Here is a 22,359-nt window from a genome sequence, read left to right on the forward strand (position 1 = left end):
CTCTATGTAGTGCTGGCTGGCCTGGAACTCACTGCATAGAATAGGCCGGCATGAACTCTCAAGTGCCAGATTTAAGCATTAGGCCTGACTGGAAGAATTTATTTCAACTAAATATTTTTAAATGATTTTAGTCTTATGTGGCAGTATGAGAAAGGATACAGAGAGATATCTTGAACATTACTATGTATAATTTAAAATCTTGTTAATAATGGATCCTGGTGCTTGGGAGGCAGAGGTAGACGGGAGTTCGAGGCTAACCTGGTCTATAGAAGCAGTTCCAGAACAACCAAGGTTATAAAGAGAAGCCCTAGAAAGAACAGTACACTGTCTGTAAGCTAACCTGAGTACTGACGGACCCATTACTATACAGACTGCCTTGGCTGTGCTGAGGGTGATTCACTGAATGGTTTTCCTGTGCTTTTTAGAGTGACAGTCAAGAACGGCACCAGTACCATGACAGGCGGAGACTTGACAACCCTGAGCAGCCGGTATCTAATGGTCGACCCCAGAGTAACTCACGGCAGGTGGTGGAACAAGATGAGGAAGAAGATGAAGAGCTGACATTGAAATATGGAGCCAAGCATGTCATCATGCTCTTTGTCCCTGTGACTCTCTGTATGGTGGTAGTCGTGGCCACCATCAAATCAGTCAGCTTCTATACCCGGAAAGATGGACAGCTGTATGTATAGTGTTTCATTCTCAAGGCCAGTGTGGCTTTTCCACATCGTAGCATGTTGTTATCCTCTTGAGACCCCTGTGTTCATAGAGCACAGTAGATCCATCTTCTCTGATGGCTGGGCTAGTGGAGATGATGGTAATTGGGTACTTGATGCTGAAGTGACGAAAAGAAGGCTGTGGAATTATTCCCAGGATGCGGTCATGGGTAGGGTTGAACTGATGTGGACTGAACAGGGTGGCAGTACTCTTTCCTGTCTCAGGACCACTGGGGCCATCGTTCTTCCTCCTGGAATACAGGAGCCTTTTTGTTGTTGTTCTATTTTGAATTGAGTGCGTACTTTTCACCCAGTCATGGTGGCATGAGCCTGAAATCCTAGCACTTGGGAAATGGCTCATGGGAGTTTAGAGATTAAGGAAGCCTGGATGTGGGAGATCAGCATGTGGTGTTTGAGACACAAGCATGGTGGCATATGCCTGTAATCTTAGCACTTGTGGGTGGAGAAGGAACAGTCAGGAACTCAAGGCCATCTTCTGCTTTATGCAAATTCCAGGCCAGCCTGTCTGAAAACAACAAAATTCTTACTGTCCTTCTCCTCTTGGCTTGCCTATTCAATCTTTAACTCTAACTACCTTCGTCTTCTTCTAGAACTAGATCCTTCCTAGTTGTTTTCACTATATTTCAGACTGGTCTGGAATTTACTGTGTAGTCTTGGCTAGCCACAAATTTTCGATCCTCCTACTTCAGCCTCCTGAGTGCTAGGATTCCAAGTGTGTGCCACCATACCCAGCTTTATGACCCTGTTATAGAAACTCAAACGATAGACTTTTCTTTCTTTCTCCCACAGAGTAGTTCAGGGAGGAGTCCAGATTGGTCTACTGGTCTTTTATTCATGAAGCACCTTGCCTCCTTCCTTCCACTTCTGTCCTCTAGGTTCCTAGGGGGTCCAGACTTAGAGCCTCAGCCTTCATTGGGACACCGGGAGGGAGTTGAGAAGGACGTAGTCATCACTTAGCAGAGGGCACTCCTTTGAAGAACTTCCTTATAACACGTATTCAAAGTTCCTTGGCCATTATTTAGTCTCATGACCACACCTGCTATAAGGGGCAGAAGGAAAGCCACTGGGCCAAGAGCCTTGGCACCAGGAATAAAGGTATTTTTATGTAAATGAAAAACAAGGAGAGGATAGCTCCAGCTGTAATCACTCTACAGATAAAAGACAACCCTGTCACCTCCCTCTGATGATGTTGTGCAGCCTGGGGAGTTTATGTGCAAATCCAGTTGTTTAACAGATCCTAATGAGCTCTGGAGAAAACACTGGGTGAGATGACTATTTCAGTACAAATCATCCACTAGATGGAGCAAGTGCCTGCCTCCTGTGTGAGTTCGTCTCTCCAGAGTCTGGCTACTCCTTTTACTTTGAAGCAGTCATTTTAGAGCAGCCGTTTTTCTTAGGTTAAACATTCTTAGCTAGAGGTATGGAGAGACGGCACAGCGGTTAAGAGACTATACTGCTCTTGTGAAGTCCTGAGTGTGATTCATAACACCCCCGTCAGGCAGCTCCAGGGGATTGGATGCCTCTGCCCTTCATGGACATCTGTACACATGTGCGTGGGCACACACATGCACATACAATTTAAAATAATAGTATATATGTGTGTGTTTTTAAAAATTATTAGTTAGAGCCAGGGTAGTACAGCCCTATAATCCCCACACTTGGAGAGCAAAGGCAGGAAGGTCACATGTTCAAGTACAGCCTGGGCTGCATAGTGAGTTCCAGGCTAGCTTGGGGTTACTCACTAGATTCTGTCTCAAAAAACTAATCAAACAAAAAAATTCTTAGTTGACTAACTGCAGAAGGTACATTCTAAGGCACTCAGTAAATCAAAGACCTCACAATTAAGTACCCTTTTCAAGGGAGCATGTGGTTTGAGATATCCATTAACACTGTTGATGTTTCTTGTACTGTTGTTTTCTCTCTTCCCTCCCTCCCTCCCTCCCTCCCTCCCTCCCTCCCTCTAGAATCTACACCCCATTCACGGAAGACACTGAAACCGTAGGCCAAAGAGCCCTGCACTCGATTCTGAACGCGGCCATCATGATCAGCGTCATCGTTGTTATGACCATCCTCCTGGTGGTCCTCTATAAATACAGGTGCTACAAGGTGAGCACGGGAGGCCGCTTGGGTTCCGCCTTGACCTGCTTGTCCACTGTCCTCTTTTTCCAGACTTGTCGTTATTATGTATGCGAGGAGAAGAGAACTTATGTATGCAAGTTATCATGCACAGTTGAGAGGATAACTTGTTTTCTCCATTTTGGGGGGGGGGGGGTTCTAGATATCCAGTTCGCAGAGTTGTGAACACTTGCCTCACGAGCTGCCCCACAGCCCTCTTGTCTTGTTATGTACTTGAGTTGGTCTAGTAAAGAAAAAAGTGCCTTATATTTGGATCTAAGTTTTGGCTGTTACTTCCTTTCATTCTGGAGCATGTTTAAAGTACCAGAAGACATAACTGAGAAACAAATGTTTTCATGTAAGATCATGTAGCACAGTGGTGGTGGCACATGCCTGTAATCCCAGCTCAGGAGACAGAGACAGAGGCAGGCAGGTCTCTGTGAGTTTGAGGTCAGCCTGATCTACAGAGTGAGTTCCAAGACAGCTAGGGCTACACAGAGAAACCCTGTCTCAAAAAAAAAAGAACAAAACAAAACGCTCATGTGGTTTCAGTATTTCAGTTTATATTGTGTCTGTGGCATTCCAAAGGGATGTGCCCTAAGGCTTTTGTATATGTCCTTCCTATACGATTTAAGTGTCCCATAAAGCCGCCTTCAAATGCTGTTGCTGAGCTCAGCAGTGACTGGCCAGCGCACCTGAGAACTGTCAGCATCATTTATGTGATTGGTCTCTTGCCTTGGCCACTGGGCACAGGGAGAAGGCACAGCAGTGATGCAGGCCAACCTCCAGCCTCTCCTCCCTCCCTCCTTTTTTCTCTCTCTCTGAGTGACTGCCATCATGTAAAAATCCTCTCCAATCTAGTCCTCGATTCCTGACAACTGTGCCTTCTCTTTCTGTGCCTCGTGGAAACTGCCCATGCTCGACAGTACTTCCTGGTTATATCTGCTGCCCCTGTAGAACTTAGCTTTCTGGACCTTCTTGCCATTGACTTCTGTTCTCTTACTGTTCTTTCTGACTTTGGTTACGTTCCTTCGCAGTCCCCTAAAGCTCATCAACCCCAGTCCCAGGCACTGGAATTTCTCCTTTCCCTGGTTTCTTAGAAAATCCTAGTAGGACTGGAGGAATGGTTCATCAGTAAAAACACTGGCTGCTCTCTCAGAGGACGTAAGTTTAGTTCCCTGCACCTGCATTGCGGCTCATAGTCGTCCTTAACTCCAGTTCCAGGGGATCCAACAACCTCTTCTGGCTCCTGGGGCACCAGGCACAAATGCACTTACTGCATATACATACACATGCAGGGAGAACATGCTTACACATAAAGTGAAGATAAATCTTTAAAAAAGAAAATCATTTAATCTCAGGCATAAGATTTTGTACCCTCAGATACAACTTTAAAATTATGTTTACTTAGTGTATGTCTGTATGTATGTGTATGTGCAGGTATGTATGTATGTATGGAGGCATGTATGTGCCATGGCTCATATGTGGAAAAGTCAGAGGTCAGTTTGCAGGAGTAAGTTCTCTCCTTCCTGTTGTGTGACAGACTTTTCCTACAACACACATCTGCTCACCGCAGAGAGGGAACCCATGACATACCAAAATAACAAGCCAATATCTATTTAGTGAACCAGTGAGTTTTTTACTGGGGTCACTAACAGTAGTATACTGAGAGGTTACTTACAAGGGACAGTGATGATTCCAAAGCAGATGTGTCGCTGAGAAGGCCAACCCCAGCATAGGTGACGATTCTCAGAGCTGCAACCCTGGTGCTCCCTGCACAACTTGTGGGCCACTGTCCAAATATCTTTCTTTCTGTACTTGGGCTGGTCAGAATCTTCACCCCCAAGCAATTGTTCACTCCTTTTTATATTGTTGGAGGGTAGCCCCCACGAATCTGCAAGTTGTGTTCTCTCAGATATGAGGCCTTTGACTTATTTTCTGTGGTTCATGATCACCCACCTCTTGTTTTGTTTTTTTTTTGGTTTTTCGAACAGAAGACAGGGTTTCTCTGTGTAGTTTGGTGGCTGTCCTAGATCTCACTCTATAGACCAGGCTGGCCTCGAACTCACAGAGATCCTCCTGGCTCTGCATCCCCAGTGCTGGGATTAAAGGTGTGCGCCACCGCCGCCCGTCAATCACCCGCCTCTTAAGGGAACGTTTAAGATCAGAGGGAAATAATTCCATACAAGAGGATCCAACTCTACTGTCGTGCTTGGCAGCAAGTGCCTTCACCAGCCAAGCTGTCTTGCTATCCCAAACACAACTTTCAGTTCAGTATTTCAGCCTAGAAGTCATTGCTTACTGGACTCATGGTTTGTTGGTTGTTTTCCCTAACACGTAATTCTGCTTGGATCCTGAGAGCATATACATTGAACTGATTACCTTTCTCCCACCCCCTTGCCCTCAGCAGTTCTTATTTGCCAGCTTTTAATGTAGTGATCATGTTCATCTGTTGCCTTCTTTCCTACCAGTCACTTACTTTTGCAGGCTCCTCCAGGCCAGCCCTTTCTGTTCACTCCCTTAGCTTGATTTCACATACCACAAAAACAAAGAGACTCCCATCTCTTGGTTTCTTTTATTATTGTTTGTTTTTTGAGATAAGTTCTCACGCTATAGCTCTGGCTGTCCTGTGGTTTTTTTATTGTTGGCCTATTTTATAAAAGTTTTAATACTCCCTCCCATTATCCTCTTTCAGAAATACCTGAACAGAGAGGTTAAGAGGGATAGTGACGGCTAATAAATGGGAATCTATTGGTTATATTTGAATTGTCTGTTTTCTAGGTCATCCATGCCTGGCTTATTGTTTCATCTCTGCTGTTGCTGTTCTTTTTTTCATTCATTTACTTAGGGTAAGTAATACAGTGTTTTGGTCTCTTTTCATTCACTCTGACATCCTTCAATACCCTTAGAGCTGTGCACCTTGTTAATGAGTTACTCTTCAGTTAACCATTTTTTCCACATACTATGTCTTAACTGGAATATAAAAAATGAGTTGGGGTGCTGGAAAGGTGGCTCAGATGTTAAGAGCACTGGCTGCTCTTCCAGAGGACCCCGGGTTCAATTCCCAGCACCCACATAGCTCACCACTGAAAGTAACTCCAGTTCCAAGCCTTCTGACACCTTCACAGAGACAAATGCACATAAAATAAAAATAAATAAGTCATTTTTTTAAATGAGCTGATTGATAGGGATATCTTTAAAAAAAAAAAACTTACTATTTGTATGTATATGAGTGCAAGCACCCATATAAAGGCCAAAGGACAGCTTTTAGGAGTTCATTTTCTCCTTCCACCCCAGCCAGGTTCTGTGGATCAAACTTAAGGTAGTCAGGCTTGCCTTTACTCACTAAGCCATCGTGCTGGCCAAATAGTGAGGTGGGAACCTCGTGCCCCAGTGTATGTGGTAGTCCGAGGACAACTTGGGGGGTCAGTCCTCTGCTTCCACCGATTAGGTCCATATCTGCCGAGTTATCTCAGCAGCGCTTCAGTGGGGATTGTCCTGCTCTGTTTGCAGTAAGGAGACTCACAGCTGGGGCTGGAGAGCTGTCTCAGCAGTCAGTAGCCCTGGCTCTTCTGCAGAGGACCCAGGTTTGGTTCCCAGCATCCCCATGGTGGCTCACAGCCATCTGTAACACCGTTCCCAGGACCCACCATCTTCTTGCAACTTCCTCAGGCACCAGGTCCACATACCAGGATACATACATGCAGACAAAACACTCATACACATAAATTTTAAATAATTTATTTAGAGAAAAACCCTTGTCATAGAACTGTGTGTAATAGACTGTCATTTATATCTAATACAGAATGCATGTATTTGGGGCTGGAGAAGTAGCTCAGTTGTTAGAATGTTTGCTCAGTATGCATAAAGCCGTGGGTTCCATCTCCACCACCACATGACCCTGGTGTACAGCAGGAGGATCAGAAGTTCTGGGGCCCATCTTCAACCCTGTGTGAAAATAAAAAAGTATACATTAGACAGACCGGGGAAGGATAACATAAAATATATACTACTGCAGTGTTTTCTCTGGAGAGCAGAACTGTAGGGCAGAAGGGATAGAGACTTGTTACACATCTTTATATTAATTTAAGCATACCTCCCTAAGAGTTGAGGTTAGTTTGATTTTAATATACTTGAAATGTTTAATATAATATACATTTCAACCTCATTCAGAAATTTTGACATTTTACTTTGTTTTAGAATTTCAAAATAGAAAAATCATCTTCCTGGATAGTCCTCTTGGCCCACAGTTTGTCCTTAAATATATTTTTTCTCTATAGCTACTTAGGACATCTCCCGTGGTTATAGTCTCTTTAGCTAATAGATTTTGTTCTCCAGAAGTTAAAATGGTAGTTTTCTTCATCTAAAAATGTTAAGCAGGGTCTGGGGAGTTGGCTCATGTGGCAGTGTGTGCTGGTCAAGCATGAGGGCCTGGGTTTGGATACCCAGACCCCATATAGAAGCCAGGTAGAGTGGCAAGCTCCTATAACCCCAGCAGTGGGAGACAGAAAGAGACAGATCCCATGGACTTACTGGCCAGTCAGGCTAGCCAAAACAACAAGCACCAAATTCAATGAGAGATGTTGTCTCAAAAATAAGGTCAGCTCCTGGCCTCTACATATGCCCTTGTGGGCAAGCTCACCCACCCACACCACACACGTAGTGCTAAGCATTCTTTTTATTAGAGTGGGCTCGGGGTCTAAATCAGTGGTGGAGTACGTGCTTAGTATGCATGAGGCCTTACATTTCATCCCGGCACCACACAGACACTATTATATTTTTTTTATTAATTTTTATTAATTTTACATACTGACAACAGTTTCTCCTCCCTCTCCTCCCATTCCCTCCCCCTACCTCCCTTCTACTTCCCCTGTTGCCCATTCACTCCTCCTGTCTCCATTCAGAAAGGGGCAGGCCTCCCATGGGAATCAACATAGCATGACACATCAAGGTGAGGCAGTACCAAGCTCCTCCCCCTGCATCAAGTTGGGTGAGGCAACCCAGCATGGGGAATGGTTCTCAAAAGTCAGTTCAAACAGACCAAGTTATACAACTGTCACACACGTGCAGAAGGCCTAGGTCGGTCCCGTGCAGGCTCCCTAGCTGTCAGTCCAGAGTGGGTGAGCTTCCTCGAGCTCACAGAGACACTAAATAAAAGGCATTTTATAAGAATAAAGGTAATCTGGGCGTGATGGCACATGTCTTTTACCTTAGCACTTGGGAGGCAGAGGCAGACTGAGTTCTAGGCCAGCCTGGTCTACAAAGTGAGTTCCAGGACAACTAGGGCTACACAAAGAAACCTTGTCTCAAAAAACCAAAATAAATAAATGAATGAATGAATGAGAGTCCAGTCATCCTTCTAGAGATTAGTAGATAAATCTCCAGCTCTATTCTTTCTTTGTCTGCTTGTTCTGTTTTATTGTTTGCATGCACCACACTGCCCGGCTTCTAGCTGTATTCTTAGACAAGATTCTCATCAGTGGGATTGGAGTTTGTTTCTTTGTTTCTGTAGCAACAATGTGTCACACTATTCTATGCATGTGTATATGTATAAAAGTTAGGTTTTGTAATGGATTCCTTAAGTTTCATTATGAAAATATTTATGTTTCTGCTATAAAGCTTATTGGTCCATTTTTTTTCTAGTTTTAGTTACTTTAAACTAGGATTTCATACAGTATAGTATGGTATTGTAGGTGATATGATTTACTTCTTTTTAGTTTTTGTTTTTATTTTTACAGGTACAGGTATAACCTGTAAAAATTCACTCGTTAATGTGGACAATGTAGTACCTGTTAAAATAAGTTCTGCTTGAGGAAAATGTGATTTTTTTAAAAAAAGATGTTACATAAATAACTGCACAGCATAGGCATAGTAAAAACAGAAACACGGGGTTTGAATAGTTAATGTTTCCAAATCTTAGTTCTAAACAACATGCACATGAGAATTATTGCACAGAAGTCACTTCAGATCCTTGTTTAATCTTTTTCAGGGAAGTATTTAAGACCTACAATGTTGCTGTGGACTACATTACAGTTGCACTCCTGATCTGGAATTTTGGTGTGGTGGGGATGATTGCCATTCACTGGAAAGGCCCACTTCGACTGCAGCAGGCGTATCTTATTATGATCAGTGCCCTGATGGCCCTGGTATTTATCAAGTACCTCCCTGAGTGGACCGCATGGCTCATCTTGGCTGTGATTTCAGTATATGGTAAAACTCAAGACTGACACTTTGTTCATCACAGAAATACTCACTGGTGTGTTTTCCTTCCTCTTCTAGTTCTCTTGATTTAAGGAAACTCTTGCTGGTTATTTCCCATAGCTCTTTACTTTAGTGCTTTCCCTTTTACAGTGCTGAGGACTGTACTTGGAACTAGTTGGTGCTAGGCCAGTACTGTGCCGTGAGCCCATCTCCAGCCCTGCGAGTGAGGACTTGTAAAATGTTTATTACAACTTCCAGTTTTAACTCAACGCTGGATTGATGGGAGGAGCCATAGTTTGCTGGTCAGAAGACTTAGATTCAAAGATTCAAAACTCTTTCTCTTAGCATATGTGAGGCCCTGGCTTTAGTCCCCAGACCACAGTTAACAAAACAGAAAAATAACATCTTTTGTCAATAGTTTTATTGAGTTTTGATTTCCTGTAAGTGAGAACGAGTGTGCAGGGTTCAGTGAATTGAATATATACTGAGACGTGCTAGCAGAGTACCTGACACATGTAGAATGTTCAGTTTATTTAAAAATTTGTATAATATTTTTGGGGGCAAGGGCGTGTGTCATGGCATGAGTGTAGAGGTCAGAGTCAGTGGTCCCTTCCTTCATGGAGGTGCTGGGGACTGAATGAACTCAGATTGTCAGGCTTGGTGGCATAAAGATACCTTCACTGAGCCATCTCACTGCCCTCAATTCATTTTTGTTCTTTCAGATTTTTATTTCATGTGTATGAGTGTTTTGCCTTTAAGTATGTCTATGTACTACATGCATGTCTTGTGCCCACAGAGGCCAGAAGAGGGTGTCGTATCCTCTGGAACTGGATTTACATCCAGTTGTGAGCTGCTGTGTGGGTCCTGAGACTTGAACCCAGGTCCTCTAGAAGAGCAGCCAGTGCTCTTAACCTCTGAGCAGCCACCTTGCAGCCCTTCCCCAATTCATTTTTTAAAATAATTTATTTTTATTTTATATGCATTGGTATTTTGCCTCATGTATGTCTGAGTGAAGGTGTTGGGTCTCCTAGAACTGAAGTTACAGACAGTTGTGAGCTGCCATGTGGGTATTGGGAATTAAACCCAGGTCCTCTGGAAGAGTGGTCAGTGCTCTTAACCACTGAACTATCTCTCCAGCCCCTCCTCAATTCATTTGTAAGATCAAAATCATACAGCAACTTGAGTGGCATCACCCCTTTCAAGATTAATTTTTTCCTGATAACTATTGTCCACACACCTGTGATCTCAGCACTTGGGGGGCAGAGGTAGGAGGACCAGCAGTTTCAAGGTTATCCATAGCCAATATAGTAAGTTTAAAACCAACCTGGGCCACTTTAAACCCTTTTTCAAAAACAAACAAAACAAAATCGGAGAATGAGGTAAAATAAGCTCAATACCTGTTTGTTTATTTATTTGAAGTTAAGTCCACAGAAAGACCTGTGGATAGAACCGTAACTGGAGGGGTCCCTGCAGGTGTCATTTACGGAAGTGAACCACAAAGAGATGAGAATGAAAACCCAGTGCAGATTGACTTCATCAACCTGGGTCAGACTTCGGGGAGTCTAATGCCAGTTTATTTAGAAAACAGTACATTTTGGGTAAAGGTTTCCAGGCAACAATCAGTCTAATTCCAGGTGTCCAGTGAAGCTTAAGGTGTGATTACATAGAGACTTTTCCACAGTCCGTGTGACCCTAAGAGTGGGTTCTGTAGCTAAAAGGCCTGGAATCTAGTGTGCTCTCTGACTGATAGCATAGAGGTCAGCAGGCCGTAAAGTACTCGGGACATCTTTGCTAATAGTGTGTGATGGTCTAAGGAGGGAAGAGTCTGGAATAATCATTCTGGGGAATTAGGGTGTGGTCTGCCGCCACAGATAAAGGTCACTAGGTCATTAACAAATCCACTCTCAGCTTTCTGGATGGAATCTTAGGCATTTGATTTTTTTATCTCCTCCATTGAGTAGACACCCTTGTATGATTAACATTCCTGGTTCTTAGTGCTTCTCTGTGAGTACAAGGACCTCTGTGCCCCCAACAATAACTGGTATAAAAGTTCTCAATAAAAACCTATCATTTTGCAGCCAGATGTGGTGGCGCAGAAGGCAGAGGCAGGCAGATCTCTGAACTTGAGGCCACCCTGGTCTCCAGAGGGAGTTCAGGACAGCCAGGGCTACACAGAGAAACCAAAACAAACAAAAACCCCTATCATTTCAATAATAAAAACAAGCCTTTGGGACTGGAGAGATGGCTCAGTAGTTAAGGGTGCATACTACTCCTGCAGAGACCCGGAGCTCAGTTCACAACACCCACATATATGCAACCATATAGATACACATACATACGCATAATTGAAATTTAAAAAATTGTAAGCATGCTTTTGGACAACTAAAGATTCCAATTCTTTAACTACTGCTGTGACATGGATCCTGAAAAAGTCACAATAATACTCTAGTAACGAGTAACGGGGACTGGCTTTATCCTGCAGCTCTTGCCCCACATGAAAGCCAAAAAGAGATCCCTTCTCAGAGATTACTCAGTGGTCACCATTCTAAAGAGCATGCAAGTATGTGGTGACCTGTAACTGGAAACTGTCATCCGCTTTAATTGATGGAGAGTAGCCTGTGGGAATAGAATGCAGCTGGTCCTGTTGGTTACTCGAGCAACTAGTCAGACTTGAAAGTCACATACTCCCTGCCTCACTCCCATGGTAACCTCATCTTACTAATGTTGGTGAATCTGCCGCCTGTCCCTGCATAGCTGAGGTCAGGAAGGCCAGTTTTGAGCTAGTGAGACGGCTCAGCCTGTGAAGGCACTTACCACCAAGCCTGACACCCTGAGTTCAGTCTCCAGAAGCCGCGTGGTGATGGGAGAGAACCAGTCCTGCGCAAGCTGTCCACTCATGCAAGTAGTATGGTAAACAATGTAATTTAAACTACCATCCTGAGAGGTCAGCAATGTAGTCACCACAGGTTTGTTGTTTTTTTAATTGCTATGCAGCTTGAAGGTTACAGAGGTAAAATACTTGCCTGATCTCATGTGGCTTGACCTAGACTGAATTCTAAGCCTGTATTATTCTCTCTGACCCTCAACCCTCTGCTCATAGCACAGGTGAGAGCTCCTCAGAGCTTGGGTCTTCTGAATGTGGAAAAGCTGTGTACCCAGTGTTTATATAGAGTGACTCTCATCAAGATCTTTTGTCAGAAGTGCTCTGCAAACTTCTAAGTACATTAATTGTCATTCATTTCAATTGCCCTAAAAATAACTGAATCTATTCATTTCAAAATTCTATAAGGGGAAACATGTCATAAAACCAAAATAGTGGCAGGATGTGGCAGCTTTAAGCCAGCTGAAGATCCCATTAGTTGCAAGTACAGGACATTTCCCTTTTCTCACTTGAACAGATCTAAGTGGAAAAGTGGGGGAGAGTTGCTGCTGTGCTGTTCCTACTATTGTACAGAGACATGAGCACGGAAGGCCAGCCGATGACAGTGACGTCAGCTGTCAAGGCTCCTTACAGTCTCAGCTCTCCCTGCTTGATGTCTTTAAATGACACAGAAAATAAGAAAACTGGTAGTTCATGGAAGAAAGTAGTGTCAGAATCAGATATAATTTAGGTGTATTGCTTCCTCTCTGAGCTGCTATTTTTGTGAAATAGGTCAATTTTTAGCACCACATATGTTCTGATACCTAAATATTTGTGAACTTAGTACTCTATTTGACTGGAAACTGAAAAAATGGAAACTTTGTCATGCGAAGAAGCTATCATTTTATTTAAATGTGTTGCCCTCTTATTGCAAGCTTCTTCATTATGCGTACTTGCTTTGTGGAGCTGGGACTGGGTGCAGGCTTCCCGGGCTGTGCACGGGCTGTGCACGTGTGCCACCACGGCACCCCATCCGCACTGCTCCATACTGTCTCCACTCTGCTCTCGCAGGTCGAGTCAAGTGTCCATTTGTAATTTATAGATGGAATTATTTGAAAAGCACTCCCTCCCATTCTGCTCGTCACAGATTGAGAACTACTCTAGAGTAGTTCTGTCTTGCTCTTCCTGTCTCTTTCCTTCCAACTAAGAGGAGTCGTGTCTAGACCCCAGTAATCATACTGTAGACTGAGCACACAGCAGGAAGGCCAAAGTGTAATTTGCACAAGTCTTCTGTGGATTCTATTTTATTTTGTTTAGGTTGCTCTTTTTCTTAGTTGCATAACTGCAAGTATTTCCATATTTTCCCAGCATCCTTTTGTAAAAATACATTAAGTCTTCCCCAGCATGTACTCATTTACACATTTCAGTCAATATATTTTATTGGGTGTCTTTTTTATTTTTCTCTTTCTAGATTTGGTGGCTGTTTTGTGCCCCAAAGGTCCACTTCGTATGCTGGTTGAAACAGCTCAGGAAAGAAATGAAACTCTCTTCCCAGCTCTTATCTATTCCTGTAAGTATGCTGGAGCAATACTGTGTTAGTGCATTCAGTTTTAAGGTGCCCTTGGAGGTCAGAAGTCAGAAGAGAACATTGGATCCCTGGAACTGGATTTATGGGTGGTTTTGAGCCATTGTGTGGGTGCTGGGAATCGAACCCAGGTCCTCTGCAAGAGAAGCCAGTACATCCATGGCTCTTAACCACTGAGCCATCTCTCCAGCCCCAGTGCATTCAGTTTTATATTTGTTTTGAACCTGTTCTTTTATCGTTTTTTTTTTTTTAAATCTTCATTTATTTCTGATTATTTTAGCATATGAGGTGACATCACAAAGACCAGTGTTTTCAAACTGTAGAGAAATAATGGCCTTTTGCTTGCTAGCACAGTGTCCTGGGCTTGGAGAACTGACCTTCAGCTTTGTCTTTCTCAACAGCAACAATGGTGTGGTTGGTGAATATGGCTGAAGGAGACCCAGAAGCCCAAAGAAGGGTACCCAAAAACCCCAAGTATAGCACACAAAGTAGGTGACGCTCATTTGTAATTGTCTTAGCTTTACAGGCTCATTGTCATTTGTAGATAAATAGTTGAGGTTATAAAGCAGTAATTTCAACCCTCTCTTGCTGGAGCTCTAGGCCAGAGCACCTGCCTACCATCTGAGAAGCCCTAGACATAGGGGGATGTGTGGCAAGGAAAGATGTCACAGAGAATCTCCCAGAAAAATTGGCCATCTCCAGTAGATGCACATAGAACTATTTAAGGAGCTGAAATACTTGCTAAGTCACCAGTCCGCACTGGGCTAAGATGCTGCTGTTAATGTGTAATTTTTTAAAAAAAAATGCTTTTTAAAAAACGAAGCTCTCTCTTCTTTCCCACCCTCCAAATAGATAAAAAATGAGAACCTTAACTGGGTGTAGTCAGAATGTCTGTAATCTCAGCACTGGAGGCAGAGGCTAGAGGATTGTGAGTTCAAGCCAGCCTTGACTGTGTAGGGAGAGCTTGTCACCAAAGGGGGGCGGGGTCTGGACTCTTGTCCAGCATGTCCAGGGTGACTGAAACTATCTGATGAGAGGTGTGACGCTTGAACTAAGCAGGTCAAGTACCTCAGTGGACTGGATGATGGTGATGACCAAGGATTGTGAGTACTACGGAAGACACTAAGGATAATCAATTAGAAGCTGTGTCAGAAAGAATTGAAGAATAAGGGCTGGAGAGATGGCTCAGCGGTTAAGAGCACTGACTGCACTTCCACAGGACCTGGGTTCAATTCCCAGCACCCACATGGCAGCTTAACAACTGTCTGTAACTCCAAAATCTAACACCCTCAGACAGACAGACATGCAGGCAAAACACCAATACAAATAAATAATAATAATAATAATAATAATAAAAATAATTGAAGAATGGTGTGGTGTAAAAGTAAAGCAGAAAGGGAATTTCTTAAAAAGATGCAGGGCTAACCTTAGGAAAGTTGAAAGAGAAAGAAGAAATGACAGTTCATAGAGGACAGTGGGCCTTGGCTGCACTGCTGTTCAGTTACAGAGGCAGAAGAGCTGCTGTGGGCAGCTGTAAGAGGAGACTTGAGGCTGGGAACTCAGATCTGAGGCTCCCAGTGTCAGAGCTCATTTCCTCAGAGTGAGGCAGCAGAGCAAGGTACCATTTGACCAATAGCAGATCAAAGACAAGAGAGGAAGTTTAAAAATGGTTGCTAAAAGCCTAACTTTAAAATATATATAGTATATGTAAATATATATAATTTTTATGTGTTTGAGTGTTTGGCCTGCATGTATGTATGTGCACATGCATGGTTGGTACCCGTGGAGGTCAGCAGAGGGCGTCAGATTCCGTGGACTTATGGATGGTTGTGAGCCACCATGTAGGTGCTGGGAGCCAAACCCAAGTCCTTTGGAAGAGCCATCTCTGCAGCCCCAAGTCTGGGTATCACATTGAGCTAAAGGAAAAAGTTGTGACTGTGTGTCTTAGTCAGGGTTTCTGTTGCTGTGAAGAAACACCATGACCAGAGAAACTTGGGGTGGAAAGGGTTTATCCAGCTTACACTCCCACATCACTGTTCAAGACAGAAACTCAAACAGGACAGGAACCTGCAGGCAGGGGCTGATGCAGAGGCCTTGGAGGGGTGCTGCTTACTGACTTGTTCCTTGTGGCTTGCTCAGTCGGCTTTCTTAGAGAACCCAGGACCACCAGCCCAGGGATGGCACCACCTACAATGGACTGGGCTCTCTCCCATTGATCACTAATTAAGAAAATGCCCAAGCCGGGCGGTAGTGGCGCACGCCTTTAATCCCAGCACTCGGGAGGCAGAGGCAGTGGATCTTTGTGAGTTCGAGGCCAGCCTGGTCTACAGAGAGAGATCCAGGAAAGGCGCAAAGCTACACAGAGAAACCTTGTCTCGGGAAAAAAAAAAAGAAAGAAAGAAAGAAAATGCCCTACAGGTTTACCTACAGCCTAATTTTATGGAGGCATTTTCTCAATTGAGGCTCCTTCCTCTTTGATGACTCTAGCTTGTGACAAGTTGACATAAACACATTCAGCACACTGTATGTTATATAAGTATGAGCATTTTTTGGTGTGTTAAGATTTTATTCTTTCAGCCGGGCGGTGGTGGCGCATGCCTTTAATCCCAGCACTTGGGAGGCAAGAGCCAGGAGGATCTCTGTGAGTTCAAGGTCAGCCTGGGCTACAGAGCGAGATCCAGGAAAGGCGCAAAGCTACACAGAAAAACCCTGTCTCGAAAAAACCAAAAAAAAAAAAAAAAAAAAAAAAAAAAGAGAGAGAGACAGATTTTATTCTTTCAACAAATGCTAACTTATCACTAGGTACTTTCCTAAGCTGTGGGGATAGTGTACTGAACAAGACATTCCCTGTTGGTGTTCACAAGGGAGCAGGTTCTTTACCATTTCCTGCTCGCCACCTTTGACATACTCCGCTTTCATCTCCTTGTGATCATGACAGTTGCAGTACTGGGCATTAGATCCTGACTGCATGCAGGGAAGGTGGAAGCCATTCCTTCCTTCCTTCCTTAAAAAGAGGAAAGAAAGGGGAAAATGTCACCACTCATAGTCAGTACCAAGTCACAGTTCAACTTTGAGAAAAGAGAATGAAGAATTGCTATGCTTGTCTTAACCAAGACTCTGCCCTCTAGAATATGGAGGAAATGGCTCCAAGTGTTAGAGCTGTAACAGCCACCTTCTCTCTTAAAGGAGCAGAAAGTGAGACACAGGACACTAGTACTGGGAACGATGATGGTGGCTTCAGTGAGGAATGGGAAGCCCAAAGGGACAGTCACCTGGGGCCTCATCGCTCCACGCCCGAGTCAAGAGCTGCTGTCCAGGAACTCTCCAGCAGTATCCTCACTAGTGAAGACCCGGAGGAAAGTACGTGAGTCATCTCTGTCTGCAGTCATGGGTGTCTTTAAGTGACTGTATTATCCATCTCTCGAGAGTACATTGAATTGTTCAGGGGAAATTGCTTATCTAGGTGTTTGCCACACAAGCAGGAGGGCCTGAGTTCACTCTCCAACTCTCAGATTTTAAGAAACAGAAAAAAAAACGGTCAGCACAGCCTTATACATTCATGATCCCAGCACTGGGGAGGGAGAGATAGGAGGGTCCCTGGGGCTTGCTGACTGGACTGAATTCGTTCCAGGGCCAGTGGGACCCTGTCTCCAAAACTAAGATGGAGAACCACTGAAGAAGATACCTTTGGCCTCTACACACTGTGCACATGCACACACACCCAGGTCCCCTCTTTGAATACATACACAGGAAAGCAAGAGTACAGTGAATTGAGAACATAAGCAGACAGTGCTAGGTAGTGCTGTAGCGCTTAGCGGGAGGTGTCATTAACAGTCAGTGAATTTTTATAGCTAAGGTGCTAAGTTTGTTAATTGTTAAGTTCTGGCCTTTAAGACTTTTTTCGGTGTTTTGTTTTTTCTTGTTTGTTTGTTTTTGTGGGGGATGTCTCACTATGTAGCTCTGTCTGGCCTAGAACTCATAGAGATGTGCCTGCCTTTTCCTTCTGACTTCTGAGATTAATGATGCGTCACCACACCCAGCCCTTTGTGGTTTTTTGTTTTTATTTCATATGCATTAGCATTTTGCCTGCATGTATGCCTGTGTGAAGGTGTCAGATCTTGGAGTTACAGACAGTTGTGAGCTGCCATGTGGGTGCTTGGAATTGAACCCAGGTCCTCTGGAAGAACAGCCATTGCTCTTCACTGCTGAGCCATCTCTCCAGCCTCCTTCATGGATTTTTAATTCTCCCTTGACCCCTATTTTATGGCAGCTAATTGACACATTCTTGAACAACCAAGTATCCAGCACATTCTTAATCCATATCTGATTGTGATAGTTTGTTAAAGCAGACATGGTTACTTACAAAAGGCTGTTTACTCTAGAATTTTGATTCTAAAAGGCACATACATATGTCTTCCCAAGCTTTTCCTGTGTGTGTATGTGTGAGGTATGCATGTGTGTGTGTGCAGGTGTACATGTGTGGGGGTGGGAGGTATGCATGTGTGTGTGTGTGTGTGTGTGTGTGTGTTTGTGTGTGCAGGTGTGTTTGTGTGGGAGGTATGCGTGTGTGTGTGTGTGTGTGTGTGTGTGTGTGTGTGTGTGTGTAGGTGTGTGTGTGCAGGTGTGCGCGCCCGTGGGAGTGAAGATGGAAGCTGAAGGTCAGTGTGAGATGTCTCTCTCTCCATCTCACTGATCTCTGAGCACTCTTTGCTGAGATGGGCTGTCTCTATTTGTCCTGCGGATGAAGCAGGCTTCAGTACTTTATGCAGCTTCTTTTCTCTGCTGGGTTCTTGTCATCTACAGTCTTATTTTTTTTGAGACAATGTCTCTAACTGAATCAGGAGCTGGCTGGCCATGCTGGCTAAGCTGGCTGGTTAGTGCGCTCCTGGATCCACCTGTCTCTGTCTCCTTCCCCTTCCATTTCCCCAGCACCGGGGTTACGGATATGCACCTCATCCAGCTTGCAGGGCGCTGAGGATCGAACTCGGGTCCTCGTGCTTGCTTTGCAGGCAGTTTACCCACTGAGCCACCTCTCCAGCCCAAAACAACTTTTTGATGGTTTTTCAAGACAGGGTTTCTCTGTGCAGCCCAGGCTGTCCTGGAACTCTCTCTCTGTAGACTATGCTGGCCTCGAACTCACAGAGATCCACCTGCCTCTGCCTCCAGATTAAAGGTGTGTCCCACCACTGCTCAGCTCAAAACAGCTTTTTAAAGGTCAGTATGTAATCTAATCACTAAAAACATCATTTTATATGTGTATGAAACGTCTAGAAAATACAAATTCATACAAATAGAAAATAAGGGAACAAAACCAAACCAAAAAGATGATGACTTTTAATCCCAGCACTCAGGAGGCAGAGGCAGGGTGATCTCTGTGAGTTCCAGGACAGCCAGAACTACAGAGTGAGACTGTGTCTCACAAAAAAAGAAAAGAGAAAAAAGGGTCTTGGGTTTGGGGCAGTGGCACGTGGTGCCTTAGGGCATGGTCCAGTGTGGATTGTGATGACAGTCATTCACTCTGAGCGTTCACGGTCACTGCATCACGTCCTTACAGGAGGGTTTCATGGGTTGGACCTCCGTCAGGTGTATACGAGGTCCTATAAGGATTCAGTGATGCACATTCTGGGTGTAAGCTCGGCATTAAGTAGAAGTCAGTTATGCTATTGTTAATTAAGTTTTTGTGGTTACTGAGATGGAACAGCAGCATCTCTTGGGACTCCAGTCACAAAGAATTTAAAACTCCTGGTATAGAAAAAACAGACAGAAAGAAATCTTTCTGAAGCCTGAATTGTGTATATTGTTTACTGACTTCTCAGTTAGTGTGGGACTGTGTTTTTTGATTCATTTGGCTTTGGTTTTTGAGACAGAGTCTCACCGTGTGAGGCAGGCCTCTCGCTCCTGGTCTTAAACCATCCCACTCAGTCCCTACGTAGCTCAGAGTGCAGGTACATGTCACCATGCCCAGCTTGGGGCCATACATCTGAATTATGAAATCACAGCAGTTGGGTGTAGTGGCACATACTCGTAGTCCTAGAGCTTGAGTGGCAGAGGCAGGAGGTTCACAAGTTCAAGGCCAGCATGGGCAACATAACACATCCTGTCTGAAAAAGAAAAGCCTAGGAAAGAATGACAGACTTCCTGACATCTTTGTTCTTTCTCATTTTAGGGGGCGTGAAACTGGGACTGGGGGATTTCATTTTCTACAGTGTTCTGGTTGGTAAAGCCTCGGCGACCGCCAGTGGAGACTGGAACACCACCATCGCCTGCTTTGTGGCCATACTGATCGTAAGTATGCCCTGCAGAAGTGGGGCCGAGCGCAGGTCCTGCACACCTGCGGAAGTGTCTTCCCCGAGCGTTTGTGCGAGTGTACTGCGGCGAGTGTGGGGCAGAGCAGTGCTCGGGGAGCTGGGGGCCTTCTTTCCAGCTGAGGCGAGGGCGCTCTAGTGTCTGCTACCGACTTGTGCACTCCTGTCTGTCCTCCTGTCTGTCCTGTCTCCACCTCCATCTCTCCAGCTTTTCACCGAGCTCCCAGGGGTTAAACAGCTCGTCAGGCTCACATGGATAGTGCCTTCACCTGCTGAGCCATCTTCCTGGCCCTGACAATTTCTTTGGACTCCAGATAGGCTGAGAATTCCAATCCCTTGAGAAGCTTTTTAAAAATGGATCATTAGACCCTACCTGAGTAGTTGTCCACTCTGGCCACACACTAAAATCACCGGATGCTTCCAGCCTGGCTAGGCCTCGTCTGAGTCTAATGAGCTGAGGCCTCGTGCACTTGCTGTGCGCTCTTCCTGCACTAGCTCCTGATACCAGTCCTGTGCTCGTCTTTGTCCCCCAAGATAGAATAGCTGCTTTGTTGTGAATAGTTCTTAAAGATTCTCCAGGAAGTTGTTCTTGTCTTAGACACCACGTTGAGAGCCCAGCAGCACAGGGGTCAAGAAGGACTTTCCTGACCCGTGTGCTGAGCCGTGGAGTTCAGTGCTTTTCTACTGATGCTCGGTCTGCAACAGGGTTGCTTTGGGCAGCAGGTGTGGAGCGAGAGAGGCTAGCCCGGTGCATGACCCCATCGTGCTTAGTGCCTGTGCCTTTCAAAAAAGAAAGCTGGGTGTGTTGCTATACACCTCTAATCCTGGTGTTCTGGAGGCAAAGGTGGGTGGATCTCTGCCTGGTTAAATTCTAGGCTACATAGTGAGATCCTGTCTCAAAACAAAATTCGACTGAACTAATAATGGAGAACTCTATCTTACTGCTTGGCGTTGAGATGTCTATATAGTGAAATTGCTGGAGTGCCTGCCTGGCATATACCGCGCCCGGCATTCCGTCCCTGACTGTATAAAACAGGCATGGTGGCACATCCCAGCACTGGGGAGACAGAAGGAGAAGGACCAGAAGTTCAAGGTTATTCTTAGCTGTATAGGGATTTGAGCCCCCCCCTCCCCAGGTTACATGTGATGGTCTAAAAAATAAATTCTATTTAATGCAGGCATTGTGCACACTTATGGCCTGGCACTTAGGAGGCTGAGGCAGGAGGATAGACAGTTTGAGGCCAGTCTGGCCTGTGTATATAAGTGAACAAAAAAAGCAGCAACTGCATTTTCATAGAGGACCGCACTCGGCATGCACAGGGCCATGGCCATCTCCAGCACAGACTGGTTCTCCCCTCCCGCCCCCTCCCACCCCCTCCCATCTCCCCTTTCCTCCCTTTCTCTTGAACCAGTGTTCACTGTGTTGCCCAGGCTGGTCTCAAGCTTCTGGGCTCAGGTAATCCTGCCTCAGCCTCCTTAGTAGCTGGCATGTGCTAGCAGGTCCAGTTCCCGAAGCTACATTTTTCTTTCATGACTCTAGACTTCATGAAACTTGTGTGGTCAAAGTTAAGCCTGAGAGAGTATTCACTGCATGTGTGGGGTGCTGACAGGCCTGAGTGTGCACCCTCCGTCCCCACAGGGCCTGTGCCTTACGTTACTGCTACTCGCCATCTTCAAGAAGGCGCTGCCAGCTCTTCCCATCTCCATCACCTTTGGGCTGGTTTTCTACTTCGCCACAGATTATCTCGTGCAACCCTTCATGGACCAGCTTGCATTCCATCAGTTTTATATCTAGCCCGTCTGCAGTTAGAACCCATGGATGTTTCCTCTCTGATGATTAAATACCTGAGGAGGACACAGGTGACTTCTCCATGTCCTCGCTAACGACGTCAAGACTCCAGCTGGACTTTGGCAGCTTCCTTCCAAATTTCCCTGGCCACCTGCACTGTTGGACTTTGGAAGGAGGTGTCTACAGAAAATGGTTTCCAACAGTCATCATTAGGTGGACAGACGTCCCTCAGTGCAGCAACTACCAGATTTGAGAGACAAGGACCAGAAAACGTGCTGCACCAAGAAGTTGTGCTCTGCCAGCGGTGTGACCCCTGGGCACGGAGATTCTACCAATCCTGGGAACTCTCGGGAGGCTAAACAGAACTTCCGTCATGCACACCATGTTGGAAATAAAACATGTGTTAGCTGAATCCTGCACTGTCCAGGAAGTTCTGTGAGGAGGTGGCACTGGGCCTGGGCCTCACTCTGAGCCTCTTTTGATGCCCGCTTGTAAGTTTTAAATAAGGACACCACCCCACAAGCCCCCATTTCTGTCTCAAGCACTGACACTCATGATCATCTGTGGTTATCATTTCTTCCCAAGGCCAGTCTGGATGTATTTGGGGTTGCTTTATCCTGAGAATCAACCCCAGGTTCCAAAGTTTATAATTTCCAGAAATGATGGAACTTGTTCAACAGTCCCCTGTCATCCTTACGTCAGTTCTGGATTTTCCACAGTCTCCTCGTTTCAGACATACATGCAAGCTTACCTTTGCCCCGGTGCTTCCT

General features: G+C 45.0%; 1 protein-coding gene across 4 annotated transcripts in view; it reads left to right on the top strand.

The window, feature by feature from the left end:
• Psen1 (presenilin 1) overlaps nt 1-22,001 on the top strand; it is a 45,230-nt gene extending 23,229 nt beyond the window's left edge. For all 4 annotated transcript variants that reach the window (XM_059279297.1, XM_059279300.1, XM_059279298.1 and 1 more), the window contains 9 exons: nt 426-679; nt 2,699-2,840; nt 5,631-5,698; nt 8,839-9,059; nt 13,382-13,480; nt 13,897-13,983; nt 16,682-16,855; nt 19,662-19,780; nt 21,440-22,001. In XM_059279297.1, coding sequence (XP_059135280.1) covers nt 426-679; nt 2,699-2,840; nt 5,631-5,698; nt 8,839-9,059; nt 13,382-13,480; nt 13,897-13,983; nt 16,682-16,855; nt 19,662-19,780; nt 21,440-21,595 — 1,320 coding nt within the window. In that variant the 3' untranslated portion in view covers nt 21,596-22,001. The remainder of the gene's footprint in view (nt 1-425; nt 680-2,698; nt 2,841-5,630; nt 5,699-8,838; nt 9,060-13,381; nt 13,481-13,896; nt 13,984-16,681; nt 16,856-19,661; nt 19,781-21,439) is intronic.
• Nucleotides 22,002-22,359: the final 358 nt, after the last annotated feature.

Source organism: Peromyscus eremicus, chromosome 14, assembly GCF_949786415.1.
Source record: "Peromyscus eremicus chromosome 14, PerEre_H2_v1, whole genome shotgun sequence".
Taxonomy (NCBI): domain Eukaryota; kingdom Metazoa; phylum Chordata; class Mammalia; order Rodentia; family Cricetidae; genus Peromyscus; species Peromyscus eremicus.